Source organism: Pecten maximus, chromosome 1, assembly GCF_902652985.1.
Source record: "Pecten maximus chromosome 1, xPecMax1.1, whole genome shotgun sequence".
Lineage (NCBI taxonomy): Eukaryota > Metazoa > Mollusca > Bivalvia > Pectinida > Pectinidae > Pecten > Pecten maximus.
Genome location: NC_047015.1, coordinates 20006351 through 20026716, shown reverse-complemented (window position 1 = coordinate 20026716; position 20366 = coordinate 20006351). Strand labels below are relative to the sequence as shown.

Sequence of the window (20366 nt, the reverse complement as noted above, 5' to 3'; positions counted from 1 at the left end):
ATGGATCCTAGCAGGTGTTTTAGCATGTGATGTTTTAAAGTATTGAAAATAGCCTGTAAACATCCTTGTCTTCGGGCTAAATACGTCACGTCCTTCACTAATAACATAACTATCGCATTTGTCGTTCGTATTATGCGTGTGTTTGAATTAAGACCTGCCCGGGCTGTGTTTTACACATTCAACTGCTGTTAATAATTTAAATGCAAGTCTCCATTTTTTATCAAACATAATTTATTGATGAATTGCGAAATATCATTAAGAATATGGAGTTGTCACACGATTTCCAAGCAAAAATATTCACAAATCAGTTGTCCATGAAACCGTGATAGTGAATTTGATTTCATCCAATAATTACATTGTAGTAATAACTTACCACCTGTCTTACTGTCTTAAATGACCTGTTCTTGTATTCATACGAATTATCGCATTGTCGGAACACACCTACCATATATAGTTTTGCTGTATACGGCAGTGACGGAAAACAGTTGTATTTTGGAATCTTAGCACGTGCGTCAATTCAACTGACCTACATTGTACTTCCAAGCGAAACAACGTTTAAAAGGCGAACATATTTGGATAATTGTTGATACCGTTTCACTTCAAAATGATTATTTTGATAGGATAACTGTTGCAGGATAAAAAGAATACATGGTCAGTGTCTTAAAATATAAGATGCATTTTTGGCTCGGGACAGAAAGACAAAAGTGGCTCGCCAGGGCTCGCCACTTTTGTCTTTCTTTACCCTTGCCAAAATACAGCTTTTATTTTAAGACACTGACCATGTATTCTCTATATATAGAAGAGCTAATCAAAACAGGTAACAGAGACCTGGTGAAGTACTTTATTGTCACTTATAACTGTGTAGATAATCTGATGACTTTTTTATCGATCGGAAATACCTTTAAGATTAAGGACACTACTCATTGTTCAACACCGGGCGCTTACCTCGATCTTTATCTACAACGTTACCAGCAGTGACACGTTTACAATTCCTCTGTATGATAAACATGGTTATAATTTATCAATCGTTATTATGTTTCATTTCTAGATAATACCATCTCCGCTCCAATCATCCCATACCTTAGATGTTTTAATGTCTATAGACTTGTCTCTATTATCATGATTTCCATGACGGATGACAACTGCTGACGACGGTTATATTACATTGAATGGTCTTCAACTACATATACGCCCCAACAATCTCCCCGTTATTATCATCTACAATATATCAGTCGTAGTGAACCTGGTGGACATGTCTGCGCCTCGAGTGATTATAAACCATTCAACTACATTCAGTTAGTTGCTTGGTATTCATAGAAGTTGTAATATGGAAGTGACAAATTGCATAAAGAGCCCTATACTAATCAAAACCCAACGATATAGAAAAAGCAGTTATCACTGACAACGCATCACTATAGGCCTTATTGGTACAGACATAAAACATTGGTATGGTTTTGATTGGAATGCCCCACATAGCAATGACCACAGGGGTAACGGAAGCGTGTATGGAATATAACAAACTATTGGATGTAACAGTCAATATGGCAAATCATAAATTGCCAGTTAGACGACCTCAGCAGGCACATCAAATACCCAATAAACTCCTATAGTAACGTAAAAAGGAAATCCTGTGCTCTGGAAAGGGCGTTACCTGCCAAATTATTCTTGCAAGCATTATGATTATCGCGAAAGGAATCCACCCAAATATGAATTCGCACACGTTACGGGAGACATGCCTTCCAAAGACGAAGACTGGAAGAAGCAATTTCTCGTGAGAATCAACTGTTGTTCAATAAAACGTGTGTGTCTGCTTTATTCCATTTTGAAATATATTGCTGTTAAGTTCCCCTCTCTATGGTCGAGCTGAGAGACATATATCTAATGTAAATGATAATGATATAATCAAATATCAGAGTCGGCGCATTTACATTGATTTAAACCTAGTAGGTATTTATAAACAGGTTCAGTCTATCTGTTACATAAGAGATTTAGGATACAATAGTTTTCACTTCTCGCTTCCATTCAGATAAAGGATGTGGACAAATAGGAAAAGAAACGGCTTTACGATGTATATAGATTTATGTATAACAAAACAATAAAATTGTCCACTGTTCCCTGTAAAACCTATGTTCATTACAGATACCACGACTTAGGAGGGAGAGTTGCAGATGCAGCTATGGTTAATTAAACAGTTAACTGCCTTCTTTGGAATGTCCTATAATTATAAGAAGGTTGTAGACAAATTGTGTGACGCTCTACCATGCCTTATGATTAATTTGTCTGAAATCCTGTGAGAATTAAAGGACAATGACATTCTGAAGAAGACATTAAAATACTAACATTTCTTTTTTTTTCTTATAATTCACCTGTAACAATGCTATCGTATTCAGAAGTCAAATTCTGTGCTGCCAATGAGACTGTTCTTGTGACTACAGGCAACCGTTCGCGGCAAAAAATTTTAGTTCGTGGAAACAAACATAAAATCAAAATATATTTCAATATATTCCACTGTGAAGATATTCACTTTTAATACAACAGAACTACGCAAAATGCTGAAAGTTACATTGATCAATCGGGTTTATATAATCCGGCAGCACAAATTCTCGTGACGTCAAAATACACTCAGTATAGTGACGTCAGACAAAAAGACGTCATTTAGTGACGACGCGACATCAATTGTACTGCATATCATTACTCCAATGGAATTACATGTATGCGGACTTTTATTTTGTAAGGTGCTATATTAACCATACAGAACAAATGGAAATATTACATTATACACGACTTAGGCTGGTGAGTTAGCTTAGGATTTTATGCAAAATACTGTTTAGTTACGGTAGCGTGCTGGCATTAGTGATATATTAATTGACTGTGAATTGATACGAGCCAATATTCCAAAGGGAATACATGTATTGTAACGTTAGAAATAAAGCGATTTAAAGAAAAACATGGTTGATCTCAATTTTGTTTGTTGTTTTACTGATTTGCGTATCCAGTGACACCCACGTCGACACCAAGCACCTCCATTACCGCGATGAGGGCCTATATCATACTTTTATGGCAGATATTGACACGGAAAACCGGCAAGCTCGGTGAATATTAATGATAATTGAGGTGACATATTTCAAAGCACATCCGAAATAATGCACCATAGAATGTGTTAGTCCACACAATACGTATTGAATTCCTTTTGAATTATTTCATCATGACAACATTTCCGTCTTTCGAAATACAATTACATCCTGAAATATAAACTACAAAGCAGTTTTCGAGGAGGGGGGGGGGGGGGGGGGGGGGGGGGGATCACGTGCATCCTGTGATTGATAATGACCGGGACTTTTCTTCATAATTGACATGTATATTTCATTTTATAAAATAATGATGTGATTGTGCAATGAACTTCCTTATATGGTAACAGCTTGCACGTCTGTTGTCTAGGGTGCGTCTCTTCGCGAGACGTATCAGTAGATTTACAGCTAACAAATGAACAGATTAAATTAATGAAGCAATTATCGAATTCATGTTAATCGTTTTACCATAGATTTTTTCTTGTCACTTGTGTATCAATTACAGTAACTGGCGTTAATATTTCTATGCTGAACAGTTATTGGCGTTAATATTTCTATACTGGTGTATACAAGTACATGTACATTGCAAGTACTGGCGTTAATATTTCTATACGGATGTAGCCTATAGTACATTACAATTAAATATAAGAGTATATGAGTTTGTAAATGATAGATTGTTGGTAGACAAACAATTGTAGAACCATACTTTGTGTCACAAATTAAAACCTGTGCCTGACCACATGCGTTCGTACGTTAGGGACATCTATAATTTTATCAAATGTGCCTTTAGTTCTTTTCTTAAAATAAACAATAACCCCCCCCCCCCCCAAAAAAAAACCCCATTGATTCTTTTGGGTTTTTATTTAAATTGTTATTATTGACATATCACGGTTCTAACGACTACAAAACGCTACACAATCGTCTGAGAAACAGAGGGATCGCACTTAAATTGATTTCAGATCATTGTTTAAAGTCTCCGCACAAATTATCCGGAAAGTTCAGATAATCAATTCTCATTTGAACGTTTATCGCATGTCTCGGTGGAAGGAAGCTCCAAACAATATTATAACGTTAAATCAAATATGTCTGCCTGGCAACACAAAGCGATTTATGTGACGACTCGCGGCTGGATGCTCAAAATATTGTTCGTTCTTCTAGGCTTCATAGGGTCATTACAAACACCGTTTCGATTTGTATCTGATTCTGTGCGAAATTCAATATTAGATCAAATCTTGATTAACAACTTGGAGCATGAGTATGTCTATGTTTTCCTCTTATTTCGGCAGAGTCCATCGTCATGAGGAGATCAATTGTTAAACTGAATGTGTTTGTATATTACAGGTCACGGGCGGGACCAATCATCCCGGGCAGCAGACGACATCTGCGGAATACACTCACAAGGAGGGAACTAATAGGCAGACAAAGTTGTGCCACATAGGACAGAGTCGAACTGTACTATCTTGAACTGTTGTCACGGAGGCGCAGTTTGGAAGAACATTCAAGGATGATAATATTTAAAAAATAATATCATACCCGAGTTCAGTCAGCAGCTTTCTGTTCGTTACACGTTTGAGATACAAGCACAAATAATATTGGATATATGTGTTTTCGTAATTTTGATAACTCCGCCATGTTGGAAAGTATAGTAGGAAAGTTGGTCATGAATATGTACCTAGTGTTATTCACGGTGCTCCCAATCTGCTACGCATTCAACCCAGTCAACTTCTATGCGATTATGCCAAACATGAGGACACTTGAAAAGACGGTCAAAAACTCACTGCTAAATAACAAATACCTCTTGGAAAATACCAGTAAAGACCGTGTTATTTTAAAACGAAAATTTCACATAGATTTCCATTTTAAAATGCTACCAAATAATTCTCCTGGTGAAATATTGGATACCTTTTGTGAAAGTATCTTCCCAAAGCACACCAATGCTATTTTGTATCTTAAAGCAAATCGCGGAAAGATCATTCAGTCTTCACGCGATGTGATAATGGACATCGCCAAAAATGTCGGATATCCTGTGATATCGTGGGATCCCGAATTCCCCGGAGCATTACAGGTACGTACATCTTCATCTAACTTTTAACATACTTTACAGTTTACATACAAAGACTATTCCATTAATGTAATAGTAAGTAAACATGGTTTACATACAAAGACTAATCCATTAATGTAATAGTAAGTAAACATGGTTTACATACAAAGACTTATCCATTAATGTAATAGTAAGTAAACATGGTTTACATACAAAGACTAATCCATTAATGTAATAGTAAGTAAACATGGTTTACATACAAAGACTATTCCATTAATGTAATAGTAAGTAAACATGGTTTACATACAAAGACTATTCCATTAATGTAATAGTAAGTAAACATGGTTTACATTCAAAGACTATTCCATTAATGTAATAGTAAGTAAACATGGTTTACATACAAAGACTATTCCATTAATGTAATTGTAAGTAAACATGGTTTACATACAAAGACTATTCCATTAATGTAATAGTAAGAAAACATGTTTTCTAATTAATCGAACCAGTAATCTCGGTGTGTCTATTCCGCCGATTTTCTTCGAATGGAAGCTTGCTTGAATGGACGTTGACGACGAAGTTACGTATAACAATGAAACTGAAAGGAGTAATACATTTCATATTACCTAGACTGAGAACCACAAGTTGTCAATGTAAGGGAACAGAAAGGAGTAATATAGTTTATATTACCTAGACTGAGAACCACAAGTTATCAATGTAAGCGAACTTAAAGGAGTAATACATTTCATATTACCTAGACTGAGAACCACAAGTCATAAAGGCGACACTAAGACTGGTGTGTTCTGTACAGTATACACCGTCGTAATTATGTATTAATCAAACGCCGATGATTGACCTGAATAATATCTTGACCGCGATTCCACACTAGAATAATCATTATCATATCATCATTTTAGATGCAGCTATCCTGACCAAGTTTAGAAAGGTATCAATGTGGTCGAAACAGGTCACACGAATAATGGTTGTTGAATATGGTATTTATTTCACTTTTTTTTTGTTACCTTTCGTTAGTTGATTTACAAAAACAACTAAAGCTTTGTAAAATAACTAACAAAAGGCAACAAAAAAGTGAAATAAATACCATATTCAACAACCATTATTCGTGTGACCTGTGTCTACCACATTGATATGAGTTGACAGCGGCGGGATTTTGACCAGGGTTTGAATAAAAGAATATTTGCTGTCATAGTCTGCAAATAAGGCGTAGTGCTAATATCATCTGTAAAAAGTCACTATTTAGTATTCAAAAATTAGATTTAACAAAAACAAGTCTTATTTTAAAATTGATATGGTCAGGAACAACTCTATACCAAACCCATAACAGTTAGTTTGACGTGATCGAAACTTATTTCTGCAGTCATTAAACAACCGCGGACTATATATGGGTATGTGTGTAGTCAACTAGTCGGAGTTCAACACCCTTCATATGGTACCTCCGAGACGGACGTGTTATTAATTGTATAAAGGATCTCTAAAAAGAACGGAAATGCATTCTGTGCGAAAAATATTGTTTGCATCGGTCGCTTTCCAAAGGAATATCAACTTTTATCACGCCATCACGATCATCGACACTTTTGCTTATTAATCTCTAATACAATTAAGCTATTTATATCAAAATCCCCAAGATAATCCTTGTCATTACATGGATCAGGACTCTTTATAACGGGTGGGGAGAATGTATATACGTAACAGACTATATATAACGGGTGGGGAGAACGTATATACGTAACAGACTATGTATAACGGGTGGGGAGAACGTATATACGTAACAGACTATGTATAACGGGTGGGGAGAACGTATATACGTAACAGACTATGTATAACGGGTGGGGAGAACGTATGTACGTAACAGACTATGTATAACGGGTGGGGAGAACGTATGTACGTAACAGACTATGTATAACGGGTGGGGAGAACGTATATACGTAACAGACTATGTATAACGGGTGGGGAGAACGTATATACGTAACAGACTATGTATAACGGGTGGGGAGAACGTATATACGTAACAGATTATGTATAACGGGTGGGGAGAACGTATATACGTAACAGACTATGTATAACGGGTGGGGAGAACGTATATACGTAACAGACTCTAGGTAACGGGTGGGGAGAACGTATATACGTAACAGACTATGTATAACGGGTGGGGAGAACGTATATACGTAACAGACTATGTATAACGGGTGGGGAGAACGTATATACGTAACAGATTATGTATAACGGGTGGGGAGAACGTATATACGTAACAGACAATGTATAACGGGTGGGGAGAACGTATATACGTAACAGACTATGTATAACGGGTGGGGAGAACGTATATACGTAACAGACTATGTATAACGGGTGGGGAGAACGTATATACGTAACAGACTATGTATAACGGGTGGGGAGAACGTATATACGTAACAGACTATGTATAACGGGTGGGGAGAACGTATATACGTAACAGACTATGTATAACGGGTGGGGAGAACGTATATACGTAACAGACTATGTATAACGGGTGGGGAGAACGTATATACGTAACAGACTATGTATAACGGGTGGGGAGAACGTATATACGTAACAGACTATGTATAACGGGTGGGGAGAACGTATATACGTAACAGACTATATATAACGGGTGGGGAGAACGTATATACGTAACAGACTATGTATAACGGGTGGGGAGAACGTATATACGTAACAGACTATGTACAACGGGTGGGGAGAACGTATATACGTAACAGACTATGAATAACGGGTGGGGAGAACGTATATACGTAACAGACTATGTATAACGGGTGGGGAGAACGTATATACGTAACAGACTATATATAACGGGTGGGGAGAACGTATATACGTAACAGACTATGTATAACGGGTGGGGAGAACGTATATACGTAACAGACTATGTACAACGGGTGGGGAGAACGTATATACGTAACAGACTATGAATAACGGGTGGGGAGAACGTATATACGTAACAGACTATGTATAACGGGTGGGGAGAACGTATATACGTAACAGACTCTAGGTTATTTAGTGACAATAGAGAGCAAATAAAATTTTCACTGCAGTCCGAAAGTGGATGACCACAGCGTATTGCAGAATAAAATACCGTACTGTAATTTGGAAACTTAAGCCTAGAATGATCTGACTATTTATCATTTGAGATAATAACACTGCCTACGTACATGTCTGTTGGTATGGCCATATGGGGTCATCGATTGCCATTTGCCATTCTTATGGACAGACACAAATTTCTCTAGTTTCGTAAACAATTATCAAAACATATCTTTCTACATTTCTCATGTCTCTATATCCGGCCTGTGTCCTATTGTCTCATGTCTCCGTATCTAGCCTGTGCCCTAATGTTTCTTGTCTCAGTATCCAGCCTGTGCCCTATTGTTTCTTGTCTCAGTATCCAGCCTGTGTCCTATTGTCTCATGTATTCGTATCCAGCCTTTTCCCTATTGTCTCATGTATTCGTATCCAGCCTTTTCCCTATTGTCTCATATCTCCGTATCCAGTCTGTGTCCTATTGTCTCATGTCTCCGTATCCAGCATGTGTCATATTCTCTTATGTCTCCGTATCCAGCCTGTGCCCTATTGTCTCATGTCTCCGTATCCAGCCTGTGCCCTATTGTCTCATGTCTCCGTATCCGGCCTTTTCCCTGTTGTCTCATTTCTCAGTATTCAGTCTGTGTCCTATTGTCTCATGTCTCAGTATTCAGACTGTATCCTATTGTCTCATGTCTCAGTACTGAGCCTATGCCTTATTGTCTCATATCTCCGTATCCAGTCTGTGTCCTATTGTCTCATATCTCCGAATCTAGTCTGTGCCCTATTGTCTCATTTATCAGTATCCAGCCTGTTCTATTGTCTCATTTATCAGTATACAGCTTGTGCCCTATTGTCTCATATCTCCGTCTCCAGCCTGTGTTCTATTGTCTCATGTCTCCGTATCCAGTCTGTGCCCTATTGTCTCATGTCTCACTGTCTAGTCTGTGTCCTATTGTCTCATGTCTCTGTATCCAGCCTAGGTCCTATTGTATCATGTCTCCGTATCCAGTCTGTGCCTTATTGTCTCATGTCTCCGTATCCAGTCTGTGTCATATTGTCTCATGTCTCCGTATCCAGCCTAGGTCCTATTGTCTCATGTCTCCGTATCCAGTCTGTGCCTTATTGTCTCATGTCTCCCTATCCAGCCTAGGTCCTATTGTCTCATGTCTCCGTATCCAGTCTGTGCCCTATTGTCTCATGTCTCACTGTCTAGTCTGTGTCCTATTGTCTCATGTCTCTGTATCCAGCCTAGGTCCTATTGTATCATGTCTCCGTATCCAGCCTGTACCTTATTGTCTCATGTCTCCGTATCGAGCCTAGGTCCTATTGTCTCATGTCTCCGTATCGAGACTGTACCCTATTGTATCATGTCTCCCTATCCAGCCTAGGTCCTATTGTATCATGTCTCCGTATCCAGTCTGTGCCCTATTGTCTCATGTCTCACTGTCTAGTCTGTGTCCTATTGTCTCATGTCTCTGTATCCAGCCTAGGTCCTATTGTCTCATGTCTCCGTATCGAGACTGTACCCTATTGTATCATGTCTCCGTATCCAGTATGTGCCCCATTGTCTCATGTCTCCGTATCCAGCCTGTGTCATATTGTCTCTTCTGTCATGGATCTTTATTCACTCCATTTGTTCGATGACTATCTGAAACAATTTGATGTCGAATGCCAAATGATTATGTGCTAATGCGGATTTGTAACTGGTAGGTATGGATTGATGATATAGTGAGGTTAACACTGTAACTGGTAGGTATGGATTGATGATATAGTGAGGTTAACACTGTAACTGGCGGGTATGGATTGATGATATAGTGAGGTTAACACTGTAACTGGTAGGTATGGATTGATGATATAGTGAGGTTAACACTGTAACTGGTAGGTATGGATTGATGATATAATGAGGTTAACACTGTAACTGGTAGGTATGGATTGATGATATAGTGAGGTTAACACTGTAACTGGTAGGTATGGATTGATGATATAGTGAGGTTAACACTGTAACTGGTAGGTATTGATTGACGATATAGTGAGGTTAACACTGTAACTGGTATGTATGGATTGATGATATAGTGAGGTTAACACTGTAAATGGTAGGTATGGATTGACGATATAGTGAGGTTAACACTGTAACTGGTAGGTATGGATTGACGATATAGTGAGGTTAACACTGTAATTGGAAGGTATGGATTGATGATATAATGAGGTTAACACTGTAACTGGTAGGTATGGATTGATGATAAAGTGAGGTTAACACTGTAACTGGCGGGTATGGATTGATGATATAGTGAGGTTAACACTGTAACTGGTAGGTCTGGATTGATGATATAATGAAGTTAACCCTGTAACTGGTAGGTCTGGATTGATGATATAGTGAGGTTAACACTGTAACTGGTAGGTATGGATTGATGATATAGTGAGGTTAACACTGTAACTGGTAGGTATGGATTGATGATATAGTGAGGTTAACACTGTAACTGGTAGGTATGGATTGATGATATAATGAGGTTAACACTGGAACTGGTAGGTATGGATTGATGATATAATGAGGTTAACACTGTAACTGGTAGGTATGGATTGATGATATCTGGTAGGTATGGATTGTTGATATAATGAGGTTAACACTGTAACTGGTAGGTATGGATTGACGATATAGTGAGGTTAACACTTTAACTGGTAGGTATGGATTGATGATATAGTGAGGTTAACACTGTAACTGGTAGGTATGGATTGATGATATAGTGAGGTTCCACAAATTATGATTCCTGTCTTAGTACATTGTGAACTGCCCTAGGGCAATCCTTACCCAAGGTCTAGCGTGTTATATAGTCATACTTTTATATTAACATAGGAGAGTTTGGCCAAACATACAGCTGTATCAGTTAGATTCCCTTTAATTGTTTGTGATACATCATACGCATTGCTTTGTTCTACATGTACATATGGCAAATCAGTACCTCGCCAAGGCTATCGTTTTATTTAATAGGGAAATACGTCGACTGAAGCTGTATACATGTTATATTGCTCCAATAAGTGGGACATCTGGTGAGGTCTTGCGCATTTATACAATTATTTCTCGTGTGACACCACACTGTACATATAAACCATTCGCTAAAAACCGAGGAGTATATTAGTAAAATATCTAAAAGGTGAGGTCAGGCAAAATGGCAGGAAGTTGTATAATGAGGTACGTCATCACGAAAAATGTTGTGTAGGAATGTATTGAACAACTGAAACCGCTTACACGTCTGTCTATCAGTCATGGCTTCAAGCACACACTAATCTGATCGTCCAGACCTCAAACACAAACAAAAAAGAACAAATCTCTGCCGGTCAAGGCTCCCTACCAACTATTAATCAGATTATTGTGTCTCCTAGACTAGGAGTCTAACACAGACACACTAACCATAAGCTAGATCTCTGCGGGTCAAAAACTCTCAAACAATTAAAAGACCAAAATCAAATTTTCTCCCGGTTTAAACTCCAAGCACGACCAACGTATATGGAGTCATTGCGCTATGTCTAAGTGCAATCACTAATGGCCTTATAGACCAACCCCGGGGACTCCCTGTACCATATAGACCTACCCAAGGGACTCCCTGTACACAATAGACCTACACCAGGGACTCCCTGTACCCTATAGAACTACCCCAGGGACTCCCTGTACCCTATGGACCTACAACGGGGACACCCTGTACCATATAGACCTATCCCAGGGACTCCCTGTACCCTATAGAACTACCCCAGGGACTCCCTGTACACAATAGACCTACCCCAGGGACTCCCTGTACACAATAAACCTACACCAGGGACTCCCTGTACCCTATGGACCTACCCCAGGGACTCCCTGTACACAATAGACCTACACCAGGGACTCCTTGTACACAATAGACCTACCCCAGGGACTCCCTGTACCCTATAGACCTACCCCCAGGGACTCCCTGTACCCTATAGGCCTACACCAGGGACTCCCTGTATCCTATAGACCTACCCCAGGGACTCCCTGTACCCTATAGACCTACACCAGGGACTCCCTGTACCCTATAGAACTACCGTGAAAATTCAGAAAATATATAAGATATGTTCTTAGTTGTATGTGTATAATTTGTCTAATACTGTGGGTTCTCCTGTGCCAATGTTGTTCCCAATCATACATAAATCTATATTTCAAATCGGAATTACATTCAAATGATGGATAACGATTTTAAGTAACCATTTCTATTATTTATCAATAAATTTGTGTCTAGCAATATGGTATACCTCTATGTGTAATACAAAGTTGAGACCAATAGAAGGACGTGGAGTAAGAATCCGTATGTCCTTGGTAGATTGTTTTACAACAGAGTCGTTTGAACTGCAAGACTTCTGGAAACGAATAATTTAAGGATGTACTGGGTCATTACTGATTCACTATTATCTGTTTGTATTCCAGGATAACTTTATTTATTATTCCCGATTACTTGTTTGTATTCACGGGTTATTTCATCTCGGATTCCCGATTACTTGTTACTAATCACTTTAGCTACTGAAGCTTGTTGTAAAGATGGTAGTTTATCTACCGAGTATTGATCGATGTGAGGAGGCGCTAGTAGTAACTGTCACGTGAGGATATAAAACATGCAGAAAAACATTCCTTATATATTCCCTAAAATCAAACTAATGTCAGAAATATTTACTAATTGAAATAGGCTCAATATGTCACATGTCTAACCTTCGGCATGTGGGTGTCAATTTCCCCAACAATTAGGGCCTAACTAATGTGTGACTGTTTAGTCCCTATTTAGATTAAAGAAGCAATTGCTTCAATTTTTCAATCATCGAGTACGTTTTCTTCTTCAACTGGAAATTGTATGACGTCATCAATTCATGAATTGAGGGTGCGTATTGTTTTTACTATACATGGTATGTTTGTGTTGACCAAATAAGGATTTGCCGTTTCTCTGAATGTTCTAAAAAGGCGAATCCACAAGGGGGGTTCAATTTGTGAATTTCGTTTTACTGCCGTTAAGAGTTGATATGGACGGGAAACAACTGAGCCCTGTATTTTATTGGCAAACATGATGCATGGCATTTTAAACTCAACGATAATGAAAATTTAGTTGTCACCGAAGTCTAATAAAACTGGACAAGCAATAGAGAATATTCAAATCACAAATGTTCTCACATCATTCTCTTTATCTAACAACATAAATCAGCATATTCCACCCTTATTTTCGAGTCAATAACGGATTCTATACTCGCCATAGAAGAAGCTGTGACATGATAACTGTGTTAATGTGAGCGTTCTCGTATTATTGTGTAACACTCATAACTTAACATGATTAGCTTCAGATTGCAAAGCCATCTTTTAGATTCCATTGCGTCGATAATCTAATGATGGTAGTAATTGTCACGGAAATTGATTGATGGTGTCAGCTGAAGTGTCGATTTCGTGCTTTCTGCTCGGCATTTCATGCAAGTCTGAATTCAACGGCTTGTCCATTCTCAAGCTGAAAGTTCTTTGTATTTGTATCTGTCTTTTGTATCAGAATTAGTATTTTTTCAGTACTTATTCAATACAACATACATTTAAGCTGTGCTAGTTAAGTGTTGAATGTACGGAATAAAACTAATTAACGTAAATTTAATAAAATAATTTTAGATGAAATTTTGAAAAATAAATTCAAAAAAAAAAAAAAAGAATTTAAAAGTACTATTGTTGCATTCATGAAACCCGGCACCTCACCTTTGAAATGTGATTGAAACCCTCGATTTAAAATCTATTTGACTTTGTCAACCAATTCCTCAGAAGTGCCACCTCATTTTTCTTTATGACTGTTAATTCATGGTCAAGAGGGTGCATTGTGACAGATGTGGATTTAAATTCGAAGAGTCCTTTAGAAAGCGTGACCTTCAAAACGCAAACGTAGACACACAACGGGGTGACAAGACAGAAGACGCATCAAGGCGAGTTAGATATATTACTTGGATGGAAAAGCCATGAAATCAACTAATTAGATAGATTTGCAGTCTCTGGGAGCATATCAAACACCCAAATCATTCCATGCATTTGAATATATCATTTTACGCGCAACACAGCTATTCAAAGTTTGAATGATCGAAATTTTGACACATTAATGTACACATTCAAATAACAAAATCTTAACTCCGATAGTATAATAAGACAGTATCACACGTTTCTTTCAAACGTTTCAAGGGTCACTTTCAATGGCCAAATTGACGCGGTTGTTGGCAAATGGCAGCTCGACAGTGCAAAGTGAATACGTCTCTGCGCATTTATTCCGGGTGACAATTCGGGAACAAACATGCTTCGTAAAATATCAGTTTGTTCAGTAAACCCCAAGCAATTGAATAACACGATTCTACTGATACTGTAACTCACTTTGGAATTACTTTAGATTCGCGAATGATGTGCTATTACAGTCATGGAATCTGGAAGACTCCTACATCAGTAACCGATAGCTGGCTCGCCATAAAAACGTGTTATTTCCGTACTAATTATTGCGAAGGATTTTAATCTCCTCGCGTATTAGAGCGAAAATAACTCCCACTTGACATACAAGTGATTACAATGATCAATAATTATACAAACTAGCATGCTTATTGTATTTTTTTTTATATGTTCATGCGTAGAACACAAATTTCGTAGCTGTCAATAAGGCAGATATTTTAAGCCATAACGTGGATTTCATTTATACCTTTTGTTTAAGCGAATAAGAAAAACGTAAATATAAGTATCGTTCAGTGCTAAGATAGGAAGTTTACAATCGAGCCTACCAAATACTCGGTTAAATAGGAACATTTGTATTAATTAGAAAACGAAATGACACCAACGGGAGAACAAACCAGGCCTACTAAATACCGATTCTTGTGTAGGCGCTTCTTTGTCTACCCGACTCGTCAGTCACGTTTTTCTAGTTGGCATGCGTTTGTGATGACGTTTTAGTATCGTAAATACAATGTATAACGTTTTATCCGTGAAACTATCCGCGACGATTCTCGTTATAGCTTTGCCCACATGCTCAGGCTATATAGACTTGTTTTACTGCATTTACAACAAACTAGAGATGAAACGCACGACTTATAGACTGCGGAATGCCGGCGATGGAGCCCGTGTGGCTTCCTAGCAATTGTTAATACATATCATATTAGACTAAGCACATATGAAAAGAAAGACTGCGCCGATATACATATCTATATCCAAAAAAAAGTTTTACTGCGCAAAGCATTTAAAATGTATGTACATAAATGTAGTAAGTAATTACATCAAACAACACGCAACTACAGATAACAGATTTCTGTGACTGGTAATTATCCTGTCCGATTGAGCTCTGAGATTGGCAGAGTCCCATAAAATATATCGAACTGCATTCTATTTATCCGTACCTGCAATTATACATGTCAAGGTTTCTAGGCATCATGAACGTTTGAACGCATGTCATCCTGCCAAAACGAGGGTGTCCTTGAGGTATGTGGTGTTGAGTTATAATTTGTTTTGTTATAGTTCCCACTGATATCAGTAACTGATACATTATTTCTCATTATCGAGTAACTAATGAAACAGCTTATTTTTTACGACCTATTTTCGAGCACGCGTTATTGCCAGGAACTCATTATTACTAGTTCCTACATATCTTTATCGTATCGTTAACCAGATACATTTAGTAGACTTTCACATGCTGTATAACAGGGATGTCTGTGGTAGGCTGTCACATGCTGTATTACCGGGGTGTCTGTGGTAGGCTGTCACATGCTGTATTACCGGGATGTCTGTGGTAGACTGTCCCATGCTGTATTACCGGGGTGTCTGTGGTAGGCTGTCACATGCTGTATTACCGGGATGTCTGTGGTAGACTGTTACATGCTGTATTACCGGGATGTCTGTGGTAGGCTGTAACACGCTGTATTACCGGGGTGTCTGTGGTAGACTGTCACATGATGTATTACCGGGATGTCTGTGGTAGGCTGTAACATGCTGTATTACCGGGGTGTCTGTGGTAGGCTGTAACATGCTGTATTACCGGGGTGTCTGTGGTAGGCTGTAACACGCTGTATTACCGAGGTGTCTGTGGTAGGCTGTTACACGCTGTATTACCGGGGTGTCTGTGGTAGGCTGTAACATGCTGTATTACTGGGGTGTCTGTGGTAGGCTGTAACATGCTGTATTACCGGGATGTCTGTGGTAGGCTGTAACACGCTGTATTACCGGGATGTCTGTGGTAGGCTGTAACATGCTGTATTACCGGGGTGTCTGTGGTAGGCTGTAACATGCTGTATTACCGGGGTGTCTGTGGTAGGCTGTAACATGCTGTATTACCGGAGTGTCTGTGGTAGGCTGTAACACGCTGTATTACCGGGGTGTCTGTGATAGAATGTAACATGCTGTATTACCGAGGTGTCTGTGGTAGGCTGTTACATGCTGTATTACCGGGGTGTCTGTGGTAGACTGTAACACGCTGTATTACCGGGGTGTCTGTGGTAGGCTGTAACATGCTGTATTACCGGGATGTCTGTGGTAGGCTGTAACACGCTGTATTACCGGGATGTCTGTGGTAGGCTGTAACATGCTGTATTACCGGGGTGTCTGTGGTAGGCTGTAACATGCTGTATTACCGAGATGTCTGTGGTAGGCTGTTACATGCTGTATTACCGGGATGTCTGTGGTAGGCTGTTACATGCTGTATTACCGGGATGTCTGTGGTAGGCTGTTACATGCTGTATTACCGGGATGTCTGTGGTAGACTGTTACATGCTGTATTACCGGGGTGTCTGTGGTAGGCTGTAACACGCTGTATTACCGGGGTGTCTGTGGTAGGCTGTAACATGCTGTATTACCGGGGTGTCTGTGGTAGGCTGTAACACGCTGTATTACCGGGGTGTCTGTGGTAGGCTGTAACATGCTGTATTACCGGGGTGTCTGTGGTAGGCTGTAACATGCTGTATTACTGGGGTGTCTGTGGTAGGCTGTTACATGCTGTATTACCGGGGTGTCTGTGGTAGGCTGTCACATGCTGTATTACCGGGATGTCTGTGGTAGACTGTTACATGCTGTATTACCGGGGTGTCTGTGGTAGGCTGTAACACGCTGTATTACCGGGGTGTCTGTGGTAGGCTGTAACATGCTGTATTACCGGGGTGTCTATGGTAGGCTGTAACATGCTGTATTATCGGGGTGTCTGTGATAGAATGTAACATGCTGTATTACCGGGGTGTCTGTGGTAGGCTGTAACATGCTGTATTACCGGGGTGTCTGTGATAGAATGTAACATGCTGTATTACCGGGGTGTCTGTGGTAGGCTGTAACATGCTGTATTACCGGGGTGTCTGTGATAGAATGTAACATGCTGTATTACCGGGGTGTCTGTGATAGAATGTAACATGCTGTATTACCGGGGTGTCTGTGGTAGGCTGTAACATGCTGTATTACCGGGGTGTCTGTGATAGAATGTAACATGCTGTATTACCGGGGTGTCTGTGGTAGGCTGTAACACGCTGTATTACCGGGATGTCTGTGGTAGGCTGTTACATGCTGTATTACTGGGGTGTCTGTGGTAGGCTGTTACATGCTGTATTACCTGGGTGTCTGTGGTAGGCTGTCAAATGCTGTATTACCTGGGTGTCTGTGGTAGGCTGTCAAATGCTGTATTACCGGGGTGTCTGTGGTAGGCTGTCACATTGGGGTCACTAGGTCTTTTCGAAAGACTGTCAAATAGTGTCCTTCATGTTGTAGTCATGTAGAATGTTACATAACAATCTACAGTCTGCCTCATACTACACTTAATGGTGGGGTCAGATACCTGTGATAATAATGTAACAAGAGGTATCTGGATGCCTTTCTTACGATCAAAATTCACGTAGTAAACTATATTGACTCTGTAGAAACACGAGTAAAATAGTCAAGTAACAAGACCTTTGTTTTTAATTTTAGCATTTCCCCTGAGTTTGGGTTTTATCATAAATACAAAATATGGGTACGCTTGAGTAGTTTATATTGCGTGGGAAATATCGACAGATGACAGCAGTTACTGCCGTCTAGCTGGTATGGTATCACTGTATCTGATGGTATCAACATAACTCCAGTTCCTGTCGAATGTGGATCACGAACTGTTCGGGATCTGGTTATCCGTTTGTTGCCATTAAGCCTAGATATATATCAATGCACTATTCAAAGTATAATTACACACGTTTAAGCGGGCAGTGTTTTGTAGGTGATAGTGGGTGATCTCATTGAAATATCACGAACTTTTTTTATGGGTATTAACGGTTAAACAGCGAACGCCATGGTTTGGTTGATATTTAAATAAATATCAAAATGTATTTATCTCCACGTGATTCCTATTTCAATCCCCCCCCCCCCCCCCTCCCCTTAAAAAAGAAACAAAACAACAACAACAACAAAAAATCTGGATATGTTCCTTCCGAACCCTTTTTAGTACGTTTTCCCACCAGAATTTACTCGGATATGGTGAATTTGAACATCGAATAATATGTATTGTTCGGTACGGCATCTTACTACTTAGTTTTGGCTCTATTTAAACCTATGTCGCTTACCTAAATTACAACACTACATATCTTTCTTGGGTCAAATCTTTGTTTATAAATATTGAAAGTACAATGTGACAGAACATGGAAATCTCATTATATCCTCGCCCTGTGGCTCTGAAAGCAACATTGCAAACACGTCAAGGATTTGCAGAAATGTCCTACATTAGTTGTGTTTCAGTGCTTTTCCAAATGGCAGGCCTGTCTATTCCTTTTGACAGCACATTGTTACTTCCGTGATACTGTAGATACCAGTATGATCCGTGTCTATACTGTGTATATTACCGCTATAGTCACGTATATATGTACGTCTTCTGTACATGGGATTAGGTTGTCATGTTATTATAGATTACGTCATAGAGCAAGGCAGACTGTATCAAATGATGATTTATATGGAAATGTTATAAAAACATGACCGATGAAGTAACGCTGATCTCGGAATAAAACATCGGATGGATTGCAGCAGTAACTGATTTTGTTCGCATTCCATCTCAGAAAACTTCCATCACTTACATTGTCCAACCACCACCACCACCACCACCACCATCATCATCATCATCATCGGTAAAGGTATACATTATATCATAAGAATACCTCATTCCTGTCATAATGATAAAGTTTTATATCCATTACAAGGCATATACTTTACCTAGTTGGTGTTTGAGACCGCCGTGTAATAAGCTTTGCTGTTTGAGAGTTAGTCAGATACTTTCTACGTTACCCTACAACATGTTAACAGTACACTGTATCAGATCCATGAATTCTTTGTCATTTTAAAATCATCCTATACCCAAGCTGCGCAGAATTCCTTGCCTAATTGCAGGAGTTTACACACCAGTGTATGCTTCATCATTTGGTCAGACTTATTTTGACTACCAACCCTCAATTGTCACGCTTTTGGCCTCTAGTATCGGTCATGGTTTGTAGAAGGATAGAAAAATCTTTGCAAACAATACGTTTTCACAGGTACGCTCCATAAGAAATTTACGGGTAACTTTCGCCTGATAGATAGGGGACAGGCTTGTTGTGTTCAGTCACATGACTAGGGAAGTTCCTTTAGCAGTTTTTTTTTTGTATATACAAGAGGTAACACATTAAGTGGTTGTTGTTTGATTGATGGTACATTTGTATTTATTTCACTCGAGTTAGCTATTTTTTTTTAAAGTTACAAAAACACAAGATTGTAACTTTTGAAAAATAACTGGCGAGAGCGGAAAATCCGAATGTACAGTAACCATGAATTTATGACCTGCTTCTACCAAACTAAAAGATCTCTTCCGACTATAAACTTACCTGTCTATTCTCTACTCACACTATAAACTTACCTGTCTATTCTCTACTCACACTATAAACTTACCTGTCTATTCTCTACCCACATATCATTGGCCAAAGTTAGGTCGTAATGGTATGATTTGTATTGAAAGACGCTAACTAATAACCAAAATGACAATTTCAGAAATATGTGAAAATGCGAGGTACAATAATTGATTTTACATTATAACAAGTAATTAGTAAGACTACTACATTAAAAGGAACAAATTTATAGAAATCAATATAAAAATCAAATATTTGCAAAACCTATAGCGAGCTACTTATTGCGCTGTTCTTCCGGTCAACCAATCAAAACGCGAAAACAGTTCCACATATTA

The 20366-nt window shown here is 38.9% G+C and overlaps 1 protein-coding gene across 1 annotated transcript in view; it reads left to right on the top strand.

Annotated features, from left to right (window-relative positions):
* LOC117327266 (glutamate receptor ionotropic, NMDA 2B-like) overlaps nucleotides 1-20366 on the top strand; it is a 124453-nt gene that overhangs the window by 49945 nt on the left and 54142 nt on the right. Inside the window, exon 2 of the mRNA XM_033884185.1 lies at nucleotides 4410-5133. Coding sequence (XP_033740076.1) covers nucleotides 4669-5133 — 465 coding nt within the window. The 5' untranslated portion in view covers nucleotides 4410-4668. The remainder of the gene's footprint in view (nucleotides 1-4409; nucleotides 5134-20366) is intronic.